The following is a 16,750-nucleotide window of genomic DNA, read 5'->3' on the forward strand; positions in this document are numbered from 1 at the left end:
CTCAAGCGTATGGGTGTGAGCAGGTTTTGCACAGCCCTTTGTGTCCTCCTGGGGTCAGTCAGGTTTTGGTGGAGAAGGTTAGAGGGTTGACTCTGACACTGTAGTGAGTCACCTGGTGGCTGCTGAATTTCCACCTGAACATTTTGAAATGGCTGGAATTTGTGTTCATAAGGAAAAATGCAGGCAGGATTTGGGGGCAAATGTTAATTGATTCAGGCCAGAGCTGCTGATACTGAATTTTAACAGGGTCCTGTACAATTCATTTATCCTATTCATTTAGTCAATGCCACCTAAAAAGAGCAGATGTCTTCAAAAAGGTGGAGGGCTTAAGAGTTTATTTGTTTACTAAAACTATGGTTTCTGAAGATGGATGAAGACAGCATGGGTGCTTTCCCCCAGCAATGTCAGGAGATGTAACATTATTCATCCAGCTAAAGGGGAATGGGTCTTCTGGACCCTGTCTGACTATCCACTAAACAAGCATGTGTTTTTGGACAAGTTGTGTGACAGCTGTGCCTCAGTTTCCCAATCTGTAAAATGGTACCATCCTCCTCTGGGAAGCACAATTCATTGCTTGCAAAATACTTTCAAACCCTTACATGAAAATCTGCACAGCCATGCAAGGCAGCATACGCATACGTGGTTTTTCTGTTCCTTGGTAACAAAGCCCTAGAGAAATGATGCAAGCTGCTGTATCCATATTAAACTCGGTGTCACTGGCCTCAGTGATGCTTGTTCTGCAACGGTGTGATTTTTGGCCCTCACTACATGCTGAGCAGCATTTCAGTTGAATATCTCATGAATGCTGAGCGTCCAGAACAACTGCTTAGACTCTTGCAAGAAAGGATCTTGCTTTAAGCAAGGTGAGATTTGCTGTGAAAACGCAGGAGAACTGCGGATGTCTTTTCCACAGATGCTGGGTGAGGTTGCAGCCGTGCGTGATGATGCAGAAACACCTCGTGGTGCCAAAGCAGCAATGCCAATTGACTCCCTACAGTAAGGTTGTTGCACGGCCTGCCCTGGCCTCTCCGTGTTTCTTTTTAAATTAGCTTGGGTGTAATAGCCCCATGTTAATCATGCCTCACAAATATTGCTAAATTGCAGGCTCCTGACCTTTGATTTGAGCCAAATCTTTCCCTAGAATAATTAATAGAGGCTTGTGGTACTTCCTCAACAAATGCCTCTATAAAATGGATTTGGAGCAATTCTCATCTATGGCACCGGAGATGAGAATTAAAAGGGACAGCGGGGTGACCTGTGCTGTGTGCGGTGGGAGGAAGGACCATGGGCTGGAGGCTGGACTGTGATTTCCTACAGTCTTGTTGATAAACTAGGTCCTGGCGTGGGAGTAGGTACCCAAAGCTCGCTCTTCTCACTATTGTGCCGAGACCTCCCTGGGAAACACTTGGCAAAGCCAAGTGAGAAGCTTGGGCGCTGGGTCAAACCAAGAGGAGTAAGTATTTTCCTTGCAAAGAAAGGTCTACCACTCCAGCAAGCTTTTTTCATGATTTTTTTTTTTTCCTATCTCCTTCCCTTCAGCTGGAGAAATATAAGTCTGTGTCCCTCTTCAGAATGTATGTGCTGGACACACATGGGCTGCAAAACCAACATATAGCTGGTGTTTGCTGTTGGAAGAGATCCTCAGTCTCTTGGTGCTTCCTTTGCTAACGAAGGCTTAAGTGCACCTTCCGCAGGCTTTAGCTGAGTGCTTTGTGCACCTTTTGATTGAACTGGGACTGTGCTTTTTGCCAGGGCCTGCAGATCTCCCCAGTCCTTTTCAACAGAGAATAAACAGTGTTTTATTTGAAGCCTGCATAACCTTTAACATGGCTCATTCCTCCTCCTTCCTCCACTGGGAAAAAGGGCACTGTGAGTAGACCAGAGCCTGAACATCCCCTGGCTTATCCCCAGGGGAAATTTCCAAGGGAAATTTCTGTCTCCAGAGACTCAGCATCTTCAACAAATCTCAGGAAAGACCTCACTGCGACTTAGCTTCTGAGATCTGCATCGATGCTCCTGTTTATCAGAGAGCAAGAATGAGCCATGCATCAGGTTTTGGAGCCAAGTAGCATCAGCATTTTTAGTGGAGCATAGCTTTGGAAGAGAAAAGCCTTACTATGAATAATTAAGGGCTGAGGAGGCATCAAACTCTGAGGGCTCTGCTGGCCTTTCCTTTGAAGTGGGTGGCTGGGTTTCCATGAAGTGCTTTTGTGGGGGGGTCAAACTACACATGGGGTGCTGGTTGTGGGATGTTTGGTGGTGATAACGTGTTCATGAATCCAGCCTATTTATGATGGCTTTGGGTAATCTGGAAGCAAATGTGTGTAACAGAGGTGGAGGGAATTTCTGTCTAATCAGCCAGAGACACAGGCTTTCTTTTTCCTCCCTCTTCCTCAGAAGAGATGAATAGGTATGGTGCAGGCTTATGCTAACAGGTGCAATTTCGTAGGAGTTTCATAGTCTCACTTACAGCATCTATTAAGCTTATTGCAGAAATGCATCTTTTAAACATGAGTTACCCCTGTATTGTCTGATGGGAGAGAGGAGGCTTTTGTAAGCATGTGGGTAGGTAGCGCTGTGTCTCTGCTCACACTGTGGCCCTGGCGGAGCTGAAACAAGCAGTTGAGGCGATATTTCGAAGCTGGTGCTGAAGCACACAGGAGTTGACTGACTTGTGTGCTGGTCATCAGCACACAAGACTTCTGAGTCCTTCAGAAAGTGGGATCCTGTTTCTGCGTGCCTTTTCTTTTTTGTTTGTTTGGGAAGAGGCCTGTAACAGTGATGTCCTTCTGATCTTCCTTTTTTGTGCTTTTAATACTGTTGATGTGACTGCTGCATGGCCTTTGAGCAATCTCTTCCTCGATCTTGCTATTTAACCCCAAGAAAAGAGGCAGGGGGGTTGTTTCCATGAGTGAATTGTTGTAATATCTCTTCACTTCATTATCATATATATTTTGTGCAGAAGCAATTTTGCTTCTTGAGTTTACTTCTTTGTTAAATTATCACGTGATACAGACTGTAGGATGTCCAAACTTACAGGTTTGCTGATACACATGGCAAGTCAGCACTATTGACCATCCCCCTGCATTTAGAAATGGAAAAGGCTGTATGAGAAGTGTCTTCAGATGCTCCCTTGTTTTGCAGATACTGTAGCAAATGCTTCAGGTCCTTTACTAGTTGAAATAGCAAAGACTCCGGGGTCTACGCTAGGAATCACACTGACGACAACCATGCACCGGAACAAGCAGGTCATTGTTATTGACAAGATCAAGCCGGCCAGCGTGGTGGACAGGTACAGATCTGAACAGGCTGCTCCTAGCTCTGCTTTTCCTTTCTCCACTGCTTTTTTGTCCCCTTGTTAGTTATATACCATTCTACCCTGCCTAACCTTGAAATGGCCGTGTCCACATGTTCTTAGCACTAAGCGTGCTAAAAATATCTGACCCAACACCACAGTGGACACTCCTCACCGGGAATGAATGTAACTCAGTGCATGTGAAAGCTGAGCTGTTTTAAAAACCTCAGATCTGACTGCCCTGGAGCTGTGGAACGGCAAAAACCTATTCTGGAAACTTCTGGCAAGAGCCTTTTCCTGATGGGCAAGTCAGCTAGTCACCCTTTATGTGGGGATGCAGAAAGACAGACTGTTGTGCAGCCCTTGCTGTGGTTAGTCGTGTTGCAGAGCTGAACTGCTGGCTCGTAGGACTTAACTACACTGCTGGGTGAGCCCTCAGCCATCCAGGCTAGCTATGAGTGGGCACTATTAAAAACTTAAAAGATCTTTCCCAAGCCACCAGCAGCACTGACTCAAGCATGAGCCATCTTAGTTGGTGTTTTGGGCAACGCTTGAACCTAAGGTTCAAATTGGAAGTAAAAAAATGAGATATGAAAAAAAATTCACATGAATTCCAACAATAATTCACAGTTGGATTTTGTATGTGTCTGCTCCCAACTGTAAGGACATGGATCTTGGCCATGTGTATAATTACCTCTCTTGCTGTTTCCTTTGCAGATGTGGCGCGTTGCATGTTGGTGACCATATTCTCTCCATTGATGGCACGAGCACAGAGCACTGCTCCTTATTAGAGGCAACTCAGCTTTTAGCTGCCACTTCGGAAAATGTCAAGCTAGAGATATTACCTGTTCACCAAAGCAGGCTGCCTTTGAAGCCTCCAGAAACAGGTGTGTCCTCTGTGCAAACACTGTTGGTCACCCTCAAAACTCACCTGAGATCCTTACTGGGGTTCTCGCTGCTTTTGAATGCTGGCAACTGACTCCAAAGAGAGGCATCTGTGGAGGAAAAAAAAAAAAAGATTTGATGAAATGCATGTGATTAGATGACGTTCTTCAAGGATGTGAATGGGAAAAAAAGGTAACATCTGTGCTTGAATAGGGAAATTGGAGTTGGGAATCCCAGGGGTTTGCAGTGCTGAGTGCTGTGCAAGCCGCTTCCTTAGTACCTCAGATAAGAGACTTTAATGGAGAGGGAGGAAAACAACCTTGGTGCTAGCAAATGTATTTCCAAGCTCAGTTTTCATTTGCTGATGCCTGGTAAGGCTTTGTAAAGGACACGTCAGTAGCTAGGCAGGGTCCTGCTGGACTTCCTTAGGAAACAAAGCTGTAACATAAGTGTTCATCTTCCAGACCAGCCTGTTTGAATGGCAGCTGTGTCTTAGCAGCCAGGGATAGAGTGAATGCATCTGTAGCTGCTGCTTTCCACCACCCCCACCAAAGAAATACTGGGGAAAAAAATTCTGGCTCCAGTGAAATCAAGTCCAAAATGCCTGTAAAGGTCATTAGGAATTCACCTTGGTGAGCATCCTTGTTGCCCACCTTCAGTTTCTCCTTCCACGTGAGAGGCTGACTCAGGCTCTCATATAAACTTCATCGTGAATATAGCCTCAGTGCTAGCAGATTTGTTGTAACTCTTGCCTGCAGTTTTGTTACAGTCCGTACTGGTGGTCTTGTAATTCAGGTGTTTCAGGCGTGACTGTTCAGTACCAGCCCCTTTTGCAACCATTTTCAATCACTTGTCTCTCAGGGACATGCATTTTAATAATATTGGTGCACGGTAGCCCTGGGCACAGCTCTTCTTTCTATTCTCTTCTAGGGTGGTTTGGGGAAAGAAAGAAAATATCTGTGTTGTCTTCTTTAACATGATGCAGTGAAACATAAAATCTAATAACATCTCCATGTCTAGAAATAAATCTCTTACATGTCCAGTCCAATTTGTGCAGAATTAAAGCAGTTTAACAAAGGGGATGGATGACTTGACCTTTGTGCCCAAGAAAAAATGGAAAGCTATAATCCTTTTTCAATGGCTGTTAAAATGAACTATTCTCCTCCTTCCATTAGTGCCCTGGTCCTAATGTTCTTTCAGAATATATGTATTCAGCAGCAGCTCAGGAGAAGGAGGATCTGTGGAAGGACAGCTTGGTGTGTTCAGAGCCTTTTTACCCAAACCTCCATACATCAGATCAGTTTGCTGTGGCAGAAATACAGAGCACAAATTTGGGAGAATAATTGCAACACATGAATATGAAAAATAAGGGATATGGCAATTGTTCCAATTTTTGATTAAACTCTTTTAACACGTGAGGGATCATAGGGAAGGATGCTGTTCATCCACATGGCTGTTAGGAGGCAGAGGTGTGTGGTTGGGGACCAGTGCTTGGGCTTGAACCTTCAGCAGTGCTGATGGGGGTGGTGGGGACAGGAAGAAGAGGACTTTGGGCAAGAGGAGCAGCTCACAAAGCAGTGCTCCTCAGTGGTGTAACCAGCCACGGCACCGAGCAGCCGAGGAACCGCACCAAAGTTGACAAACTGCGTTTGGACCTGGGACAGACGCTGCCTTCTGCTCCAGACACCAAGTGCCAACCCCACAGGCTGCTTTTTCTGAGTTTAGGGAAACAAACAGGGGCAGTAAGGAAAAATGGGCCATGCAAAAGCAAACTGTTGTGGTTGGCAAGAGAGTGAAGCCTGGGGAAAGCAGCTGAGGAGAGGAGACCATGCAGACACATCCCTGTTCGGTACTTGCCTTACTGAGTCCTTCCAGTGTGTGCCTGCATGGGGCTTGTCATTATATTTTTTACAAGTGGCTTCTCGTGCAATCAAAATCCAGTTATTGAGGAGGTGGAGAGGGATCTGAAGCTGCAGCAGCCATGCAAAAATATGGTCTAATGCTGAAGCATGGGATTTGTCAAACTGAGTTTGCTTTCTCTGTAGCTCTGGGGGCATTTGGAGAGTTTGTGGGAGGATTATGCCCTGCTCACAAGATCAACGGGAGCGAATGGTGCACAGGAGCGGTGCTGGGATGGATGGGTTTCCTCAGGCAGGGATGATGTGCAAAAGCTTGGGGAAGGCTGTTGTAGGTTTTTATCATGGAATTGTCCAAAATCTCTTCTCTTCCCCAATGCACTGACAGCTGAGTTTTAAAGGCACTTTTTTCTGTTGTCAGATATGAGCTAAGAATTTATAGAAAAATAGGAGAGTTTTAAGTACTATAAATGGATTAAATTATTTTGTATATATGCCCATAAGCTCTGTCCCTCATGTTCAAAGTGTTTAATTTTATTAAGAACTTTCCTTTTTGTCTAGATATAGCTACATTTATTAATTTGATTTTTGTTTTTAAAAGCTGCCTGACTCTGAATTTACTTTTGAATCCACAAAATAGAAACCACAGAGCTGGAAGTGTATTTTTTAAGAGCTTGATAGACTAAGTGCTAAACTCACTAAATGTTTAGCAAAGACTAAATATAATCACTATATTGGCTGGAAAACCTGACCTAAATGATTTGATGCCTGGGATGCACGCACACAAAAGGGATTGCCACTGTTAGAGGCACTGACAGATGTCCTTTAGATGAGATCTCTGGGTGGACTCACTAAATAAACTGAATCCCTGTCCCAGGTTTGCACCCTCAGAAAGCTCTGGTAGTACCGCACTGGCAGCGTTTCTGCCTACTTGGAGGACGCAGAGCCTGGAGGAGATCTCATCCTGGGAAGGCAGTTGCCAGTCAGTGCAAGTAGCTGCGAGGTTAAGAGCTCTGGGATAACTCGTGGCTGCAGTGATGCTCCACTGTGGGATGCCGTTCAGGTTCAGCTGAATAAAACGGATGCTTGCAATCTTGCTTGTTAGCCAGCAATTCCTCTTGGAAGAAAATCGATCCAGACAGCATGGTGCAGAGATTTGGGAGAGAAAACCCAGTGCTGTTGGGCAAGGAAAACCAAACTGACCCTGTGCTGCCCAGGGGAAAAAAGGAGTGTCAGTGAGAACAGACAAGGGACCTGTGCCTGCGGGGGTGTTTGAGGCACTTCAGAGGAGACTTGTGGCATCGTGACTTGATGTTGCAAAGCCACACAGTTCCTGGGACAAGGGATTTCCAGATGATGAATGTCATGCTGCAACAGATTTTTGCCAACATGTGCTGGGCCGGGGTTAGGGTTGAAGCTAAAGCAGTTGTGTGCCCTTGAACAGAGTCTGCCATGTTGGTGGCATGTTTTAATTTACTGTTCGCCACAGTGTTGGCATCTTTTCCTGTGTTGGTGGCCGTCTGTAATTGCCTTTAAACAGCGGTGTATAAAATCCCTTTTGTTCTGGTGAGCTGCAGGCGGCCGTCCGCTACTCCTCTCTTTCATCCATATGTGCATTCCCGGCCAAGAGCAGCCGCTAAACAACCAAACGCTGAAGCCAAGCAAAGTGCTCAAAGCAGTCCTTGGCATGTGCGGAAGGCATTGAGCCTTTTCCTCAGGAGGGCAGCTCCAGCAGCAAGGTGGGAAAACAGCACAAGGAGGTTTCCCTGGTGCTGTCAGATAATGCTGATGGCCTCTGTGGGAAACTTGTGGCTGGAGGGAAGTTCTGCACGTCACGCAACAGACTGCAAATGGTAATGACATCTGTGTGCTGCCAGCATGGCTTAGTCAGGCTGTTGGCTCAGGATGTGGAGTTTTTTATGGGGAAGGGGTGGATTTCTGCCACTTTGCATCAAGTGTCATGAGGTTACGTGGGATGCATTTTCGCTGCTGGTGCTTGACACACTGTGGTTGGGTCCTGACTTGTTCAGAGCCAGTATGAGGCTCTTTTCTACAATCTCCTGGCTTATGCTTCTCACCTTTTCTTTCTCTTGCTTCTCCTTCCTGCCCGTGGTGATTTCTGCTTCCCTGGGTGCCATCAGTCAAGGTGCAGAAGAGTGACCACCACCACTGCTGGGACCCCTGTGTCAACTACTGTCACACCCACCATCCCGGGCACTGCAAGACACCCACTTGGAACCAGACGTCTGGACAGGATTACTGCAAATGTAACCTCAGCGCACGGCATTGCCCCCATCCCTGCGCGTGTTCATTCATGCTGCGCCCCTCCATTTCCTTAATACCCAACTCTGTAGCCTGGCTTGTCACTCCTTTCCTCCTTGGTCACCTGGGTCTATTTCCACAGGTCCAGTGCTGAGGTACAAAATCAGTATCTGCAGCCCAGCACACACAGATCTGGTAACTGCAACAAGAGCAGCGTGCTGGGCAGACCCATGCCCCCATCCTCTAACCCCACACCCCAGTGCTTGGTTTCATATGGCAAAAAGGAATTGCTGTGGGACAAGGAGGGCATCTCTGGTGACGTGTAGGAATGTGATACGACAATGCATCCAGCTCAGCCCTGGTGCCACACAGCATGTTAGCAGCAGGATTATGGTTCCATGGAATATGGAATATTACAGATTCAAAATCTGTAAACCCACCTCTTGCAGGAAGCAGACTCTGTGCAGCCCCAGGTTTCTTGTCTTATGGCAGTAAGATAGGGAGGAGGAAATGTTGCACTGTGTCCGAACTGTGGGAAGCAAACAGGGCAGCCCAGTTGCCCAGCAGCTCAAGTTCAAGCTGCGGTTTCTCTTTGTATGTGTTTAAGGTTCATTAGTGCCATTGTGGGCTGCCCTGCATCCATGATGCATTTCTCACCTGGTGGCCTGGATACTGCAGTGACAGGCAGCCCTGTCACTGAAGTCACTGCACACCAGAGAGCAATGTCCATCTGGAGTCCAAGCCCACTCTCACAGCTCTGGTGGAGCTGCAAGCCCAGGACAAAGTTCTCACCTTGTCTTGAGCACTGGAGCTGGGAAGAAGGAGCTAGTCCGAACCCTTTGGGTGTTTGATGAACACCTGTTAGGTGAACCCGCTGCTGCACTTCTCTGTGCACGTCCTTAACACACTCTGTATTTCCCCAGCTCTGGTGGCTGCCAACTTCTCGTCTCCCACCATGAATGCGCAGGGCTTCCCCTGCCAGAACTCGAACACGCTACCTCGCAGCTCCCACCCCATGAGCCCCCGCACCACCATGCTGAGGAGGAGGCAGAAGAAGAAGGAGCACAAGAGCTCACGTAAGAGTGGCGGTGGGCTGGGGCTGGGTTGGATGGGGCGTGCATGCTTGCCTTGCTGTCCTTATTGTCGACTGTTAGCGGAGTAGGACCACTCATCTCAGCACTGTCAGTGCCTCCCTCGTCCTCGGTCACTGTTCCCACCACTGCTAGACCAAGGTCTGTGACCAGATCTGCTATGTTTACTGTGGCTGCCCTGACCTTCTGCCTCTCTCCTCCTCTCAGTGTCGCTGGCCTCCAGCACGGTGGGTCCTGGCGGGCAGATAGTCCACACGGAGACGACAGAGGTGGTGCTCAGGGGAGACCCTTTGAATGGCTTCGGACTTCAGCTCCAGGGAGGCATCTTTGCTACTGAAACCCTGTCTTCCCCACCTCTCGTCCGTTTTATTGAGCCCGACAGCCCGGCAGAGAGGTTAGAGACCTTGCCCTTGGATGCTGATGGTGCTGCTGCTGAACATTTCATGGTTTGGTTTGTTTTCTCTCCTCAGAGGCTCATTTAGATATTTACTATCATCCTTGTAATATCTCCCATTCTTCACTGGGCATGGTTTACTGTCACTGCCATTTCTGCACTCGTCGGCTGACTGCGGCCTCCCTCGCATCCCAGGTGAACGTCTTGGCATCAGGCTGCGGCTGTTCTAGGAGGAGGAGGAAGGGAGCATGTGTCTGTGTGAGAGCGCCATTCCCATTCCTTTTTTTTTTTTTTCTCCTTTCCCTTTGAAAGATAAAGCTTTTGTCTGGGTGCAGAAAGGGGAAAGATCTAAGCAAGTGGGCCCAGTGAAGTGTTTTCTGCCTGGTTTCATTGTAGCAGAGCCCAGCTATATAAACTGGCCTTAAAGCCAAGGTTTTGAACTGCAGAGGAGGGCTCTGGTTGAGGAGCAGGTAGGCGCTGCATTTAAGCGCTCTCGCTTTTGGCTCTATAATGCTGGGAAAAAAGCAGAACAGAGGAGCGGCATTAACTGCTGCATGTCACCCCCTGGAGATACTGGGAGCAATGGCTCCTCCAGCGGCTGAGCCTCAGCTCAGGAGCTCTGGCTGCTCAGGCTAAACTTTTCCCAATACCCTTGCTGGCTGGATTTAAAGTCTGCTCGAGTGCTTGTGCACTACAATGTAGGTGCCCTCTAGCAAGGCTTTTCTTACTAAACAGACCAGGTCCCAGCATGGCTTGAGCTCTTGTGGGGTGGAAAGGAGAGCTGGTTTTGTTAGGCAGATGAAATAGTGAGGGGTGAGCGAGCTGGCACTTATGCCCCTGTGCTGGTTTCTCTTCCTGCCTGTGATTTCCACTGGTGGTCCGTCCTGCCTGGGGTGCCGGAGGTGCAACGACGTGGCAGTGCTCAGTGCCTCCTGCAGACCCTTCTTTGGGAGGCGAAGTCTCCAAGGGCCTCATCAGCATGTGCTGATGGTTTGGTGTCCCCACGCCAGCCCAGGAAAACAGCACACGGGGGAATCATATGGCAGGGAAAGTGTCTGCAAAAGGAAATGCAAGTCCTTGCTGTGCAGCCCAGTCTCTGTGTGGTAGCTTCTCCAGGTGGCTGATGCAGAGGCAAGGTGGAGCATGAGTGCCTGGTGCTTGTGTCTGTGGGAGGACAGGGACAAGGGGCTGGCACAGGAAAAAGAGTTGTCCTGAGTGATGCAGGTTAAGAGAGATTTCAAAAGCCTTTTATGCCTTTTTTTGTTTGTTTATTTCCAAACAGGGTTTAAAAATTAAGATGATGATGTTTTGGTTTTTTTATCCTCTATTACCAGAGTGAACTTGGCTCATATTGCAAAGCACCAAACTCCTTTTATAAATCAGGCAGCAACAAAGCTTGCTGTCCCAGGGGATGAGGGAGATGTGCTGAAATCCGCCTGGCTTTGCTTTATCCTCTTGCCAAGCCTGGAGCGAAAGCAAAGACTCGCGGTGCAGTCTTGCTTGGCTCTAATGTCACACATGCTGCTCTGCCTCTCAGCTGCCCACCCAGCAGGATTCGCGCTCTCCTGGCTGCTGCTTTCTGGCGACAGGGAGAAATCCTCTCTGCATTTGCAGCCTGGATTTGATTTGGGGATTAAATCTCAGAGGTGTATTTCTTCCTTTCCTAGACTGTGCTGCTGTTCGTAGCTGTCAGGAAAACACTGTCTTTCCTCCCCATCATGAAGTGATAAGTGCACTGGGTTTGCAGCAAGGTGAAAAAGGCAGTTTTATGTTTTCATTTCACTTTTTGTTTCTTGCTATCCTACAGAGCTTGTTTGCCCCATCCTTCCTAGATACTTTATTCCCTGCCCTTGAGAGGTTCTGCTGTAACTGCAGCCCAAGACGAGAGCCATTTTTCTCCCTGCTGAGGCTGGGCTATGCTCTTTCTTGTGCTGCAGTTGTTGCTTTTTGCAAAAGAGAGTGAGTGGTGGGGATACAGGGATCAGGCTTAGCAGCCTGCGTCTGTCCTGTATGTTCACACACTGCTGTGCAAGACCTGTGAATCGGAATGTGCTGTTGTACAAGCGCATGATCCATGATCGCTTTGTCCATCTGGCTTGCCGTGGAGGAGCTGCCTCTCGGGTGTCTAGCAAGTTTGAGTACTACCAGGGAGGACAGCATCCCCCTCTTTTCAGGGAGGTTGGACTGCCTCACATTTATTATCTGCTTCGTGCTAGCTTGTGGCAGGCGGTTTGAAGCAAAAGCTCTCACCTGCCTGACTTGTGATTTGTTTTACAGGCAATAGCCTCTAATAGACCTCCCTCCCTACCTGTTGTTTTGTTTCCTGGGTGCAAGATGAAGCCTTTGGGCTCCAAATGAGACAGTGATTCAGCCCCTGTTATCAGCAGGGAGGGTGGAATAGGCAGATGCCTGTCGTCCCCTCTTGGCTGCCTTGAAACACGCAGCTTTTGTGTCCTTCCTCCCCCAGCTGTCGTTGACAGCAGTGAGAGAGTATCTGGCTTCTCTATCCTGGTATCCAAAATCAATGCTTCCTGCTGAGTTACATGTTTTCTAGCTCTGCTCAGACACAGTTGTTTGATCATTGTGTTTCTGGCTTTTGAGTATGAATAGTTTGCAAAACGGAAGTTTAGCAGCTGGGTGAAGCTGTCAGCAAAGCTTTGATCTTTTGGGGGCTGGGACTCACCCACCGATGTGCACACCCAGATGTACATACACACAGAGATGTGCACATCTGACCTGTGCAAGCCAACTCAGGGGCATGTAAGGGCACGACGGATCAGTTTCTGCAGCCAGCGATGTGGCCATGGTCACAGCTGCTGCCGCTTACCCCACAGCTGGAGTGGCCACGCGGATGCTGATGATGCTGAGTGAGATCTTCAGTGCATTTCCTGCCCAGGGCTTGAATACGCACTGCTCTGTGTCTAGCAAGACACGTCCGCTGCTCTGTTGCTGTCTTTGAGCCCAAGGAATGCATCATGACAAAATGCAAATCTCTGCAACCCCAGGGAGACATTGTCATCATGGACTCCAACACATCCATAGGGCTGTCTTTCACTCCAGGAGATGCCTGTACCCTTGTTCTTTCTGATTTTAAAGCACTTCTCCTCCTAGCGCTTTGTGAACTCTGATGTTAAACTGCGCATCTTTGAGACAAATGCCCTCTCTTTGGGAAAGCTGTCCAAAAGGTTCGCGTAGGATCCCACAGCAGAGCAAGGAGAGGTCTGCAGGAGCCTTGGCTCCCTGGGCCCTGCTCCCAGTGCAAGGGCCCATGACAGCTGGAAACGAACGTCTCTGGAATTATTCTGAAGGGTTAACAAGGCACGTTGATTCTCCTTGCACTCGTGGAGGGAGCCAGAATGTTGCGGCTTCACTCCACAAACTTTTATAAACCTGCAAGACCAGGGCTTAAACAACCATGATTGACTGAGGCTAATAGTAAAAGAAATAAAATACTTCTGACCTAACAGAGCTATTGGCTGTAAAACACCCAGGCAAATCTACCTTGAGTGAGATATACAAGAAATGGTTGTTTTGTGAGAAAGCAGCTCTGGTGGGAAAGGTGGCAAATGTTTGCTTTGATGCTGTGTAAAAGTATCCTGCGATGTCCCAGCCCTTGCAGCTGAAACAGTGGTGCCAAAATGGATTGTGTCCTTGTGTGACCTTGAAATGACAGCAATGTCTGTGTGATGCAGATGTTGATCCCTCCTTTCCAAAAGGTGCGTTGTGGCCATAGCAAGAGAGCTCTCGGTGCTGGAGGAGGCATTTCTGTCGTACTCCTTGCCATCTTCATATTTATAAGCTGATATTTCCAAGCGCATCTGTGTGGCTGCATAGCTACAAGTCCAGTAAAGGACTGTAATTAAACTTGATGTAATTTATTCACAGGCGTGGATTCGTTTATACACCATGGAGTTGTCTGTCCTAATCCAAGTCTCCTTGAACAAACAATTCTGAATTTACATCTCATAAAATAGCCAGTGTTTTTCCATGGATGGCATGAACTCAGGCAGCAGCGTAAATATACTGCAAGTTTAATACCTTCCTACCAGTAAAATAACCTCCCTAGGCTCTCTCCAAACTTGCTCATATCTCAGCTTTTGACGGGCCACCAGCAAAAACCGTTGTGCTTGTGCATTTTTCTTGAATTTGGATGTGGGTATTTTTTCTTGATAACCTGGCCTTTCATATACGTCCTTGTTGTGGTTTAACCCCAGCCAGCAACTAAGCACCACACAGCCACTCACCCCTCCCCCCTCCCAGTGGGGTGGGGAGGAGGATCGGGGAAAAAAAAAGTAAAACTCGTGGGTTGAGATAAGAGCAGTTTAATAACTAAAGTAAAATAAAATATACTACTACTACTAACAACAATATAATAGTAATAATAAATGTAATGAAAAGGAATATAATGAAAAAAAAGAAAGAAATAAACCCCAAGAAAAGACAAGCAATGCACAATGCAATTGCTCACCATCCCCTGACCGATGCCCGAGCCGCGATCCACGCCTCCCGGCCAACTCCCCCCAGTTTATATACTGGGCATGACGTTCTATGGTATGGAATATCCCTTTGGCTAGTTCGGGTCAGCTGTCCTGGCCGCGCTCCCTCCCAGCTCCTTGCACACCTGCTTGCTGGCAGAGCATGGGAAACTGAAAAGTCCTTAACTTAGGATAAGCGCTACTTAGCAACAACTAAAACATCAGTGTGTTATCAACATTATTCTCACACTAAATCCAAAACACAGCACTGTACCAGCTACTAAGAGAGAGTTAACTCTGTCCCAGCCGAAACCAGGACACCTTGCATCATTGTTTTTCTTCCAAAGTAAAAAACCTGCTGATCTCTGTTCTTGGAGAAAGTGGGTCTAAACCAAAAACCCCAAAGGGCCAGTTGTGGTTATATTGGCGGGCTATCAGATCAGAATAATATTAGCCTTTCAAGGCAGTTAAACAGTATCAATGTACATTTGGCTTCCAGAAATGCAGTTACAAGGGATAAATGATTATCCAATTTGCTGCGACGTTTCAGTGAGTTCATTGGATTGTAGCTTCGGTATTAGCCATGTATTAAGCAGAGAAATCTGTGCAATCTTCAGTGCCGTTAGTTTGGGTTTCAGAGGGTGCAGGCACATGGAAAGAGCTGTATGCCATTAGATGGGGTAGGAGGGCACCTGCCCTTGCATTTATCACTCCCATCTCCTGGCCATGGTGTTGACTTTTAGGAAGGTGAGGGTTACTTTTTTTTCCCTGGAATTTGCAGGAAATTTGACCAAAAATGGTTATTTAGGAGCAAAGTATGTCTGAACTTAAGCAAACCATAAGTGTTTGCTGCCTTGTGACCTTCCAGGGGCTCTTGGCACCGGGACAGCTATTGCAGAATGAGTTATCTTCTCTTTGGGGCCACTTCTGCAGGATTTGTCACTACTCTGTGTGTCTTGTAACAGATTTGCCTAGCAAAAGTAACTCATGACTGGTTGTGGGGTTGTTTTTTTCTCCTTTCCTCTTTTTCCCTGCCTCCTTGTTCCCTTTCCCTCTTTTCCCAATGTGGACTGTAGGTGTGGGCTGCTACAAGTAGGAGACAGAGTCCTTTCTATCAACGGCATTGCGACTGAGGACGGAACTATGGAGGAAGCTAATCAGCTTTTGCGTGATGCCGCGCTCACGAACAAAGTGGTGCTCGAGATTGAATTTGATGTCGCAGGTACGTTGCCAAAGGAATTGCTGCTCCTCACTACCAGCGGGACTCTGCCAGTGCCTTTGCTAACCCGCAGGAGGGAGTGTATTCACAGAAATACATGAGGTTTTTGCTAGAGCTCAGAGGGAAGAGCGAGAAGACCCTGTGAAGACCTCTTCCATTTCTCGTTGTTCTTTAATGTGCACTGAGATGGAGGGTCCTTCTTCTGATCCTTTCATAAATGCCTTGTGCTCACCACTTGGCTGAGATAAGCCTAAGGAGTAGATGAAGGGGCCACCTGCACTTTAAATATTTGCCCATTAATATGAATAATATTTATATTAATTTATGGCCTTGAAGCAAGGAGGGAGCCAAAGCTATTGGCTGGACCTAAAGTGCAGCTTTGTATTAAAAAAAAAAAAAAAAAAAAAAAAAAAAAAAAGGAAAAGTTTTTTTCCTTTTTACATTGACAGAGCTGCCTCAATCTTGAAATACAGCGTGATGTGAGCACTTCACTTGATGTTCAGAGCATGTATTTTTAATGAGAATACAAATTTTAACCTAAAGTCCGCAGGGCCTCAGATAACAACCTTCTTTGAACCCATACAGCTGAGTTTTATGGGCTTGTTTTTCTTGGTTCCAAAGAAACCATCCATGCAACTGAAAACTCTCTTTTTTTTCTCCTATTTTCTTTTTTGTCTGTTTTTGGTTTTATAGAGTCTGTCATACCCAGCAGTGGTACTTTCCACGTTAAATTGCCCAAGAAAAGAGGTGTAGAGCTTGGAATTACAATCAGCTGTAAGTATTGCTTAGACTTGCGCTAACAGTTGCAAGAGCTGCTGCTTCCACCCTGCACATCAGAGGGGCCCAACAGAGAGAGAGAAGATTATGTGGGGTTTCCTGGTAGCGCTCGCAGTGCTTGTGGTTTATCCCAAACTGAATTAGATGTGTGGTTCCTCCCTCCGCGAGCTGGCGGCCGCAGAGAAAAGCAGCTGCGTGAAGGGTTGGAGCAAAGGATGTGTCTCAACTGATCAGTTGGTCTGTGTTGCAGACTAATACTATATTATTAGTAATATTATTTTTATTTCCTTGCTCACAGTTGTATTATGTTCCTTTTAAAAAAGAATTGCCTGGGTCTGATGGGACCCTTGCAGGGAGAGGTGGAGGGAGGAGAGCAAGTGTGAGGTGAATCCACAGCTTGAAGGGTAGAGAGGGGAAACTGCCAAGAGGAGGATGAAGAGGGTGGTGTGCCTTAGAGGTGTGGGGAAGGCACTTTAGGGACAGGATGGCGCTGGGC

The 16,750-nt window shown here is 47.2% G+C and overlaps 1 protein-coding gene across 1 annotated transcript in view; it reads left to right on the forward strand.

Moving 5' to 3' along the window:
• GRIP2 (glutamate receptor interacting protein 2) overlaps positions 1 to 16,750 on the forward strand; it is a 293,481-nt gene that overhangs the window by 243,656 nt on the left and 33,075 nt on the right. The window contains exons 8-14 of the mRNA XM_050904726.1: positions 3,145 to 3,292; positions 4,013 to 4,182; positions 8,178 to 8,303; positions 9,222 to 9,374; positions 9,597 to 9,783; positions 15,335 to 15,480; positions 16,171 to 16,251. Coding sequence (XP_050760683.1) covers positions 3,145 to 3,292; positions 4,013 to 4,182; positions 8,178 to 8,303; positions 9,222 to 9,374; positions 9,597 to 9,783; positions 15,335 to 15,480; positions 16,171 to 16,251 — 1,011 coding nt within the window. The remainder of the gene's footprint in view (positions 1 to 3,144; positions 3,293 to 4,012; positions 4,183 to 8,177; positions 8,304 to 9,221; positions 9,375 to 9,596; positions 9,784 to 15,334; positions 15,481 to 16,170; positions 16,252 to 16,750) is intronic.

Source organism: Gymnogyps californianus, chromosome 13 (assembly GCF_018139145.2).
Source record: "Gymnogyps californianus isolate 813 chromosome 13, ASM1813914v2, whole genome shotgun sequence".
In the NCBI taxonomy this organism is placed as follows: domain Eukaryota; kingdom Metazoa; phylum Chordata; class Aves; order Accipitriformes; family Cathartidae; genus Gymnogyps; species Gymnogyps californianus.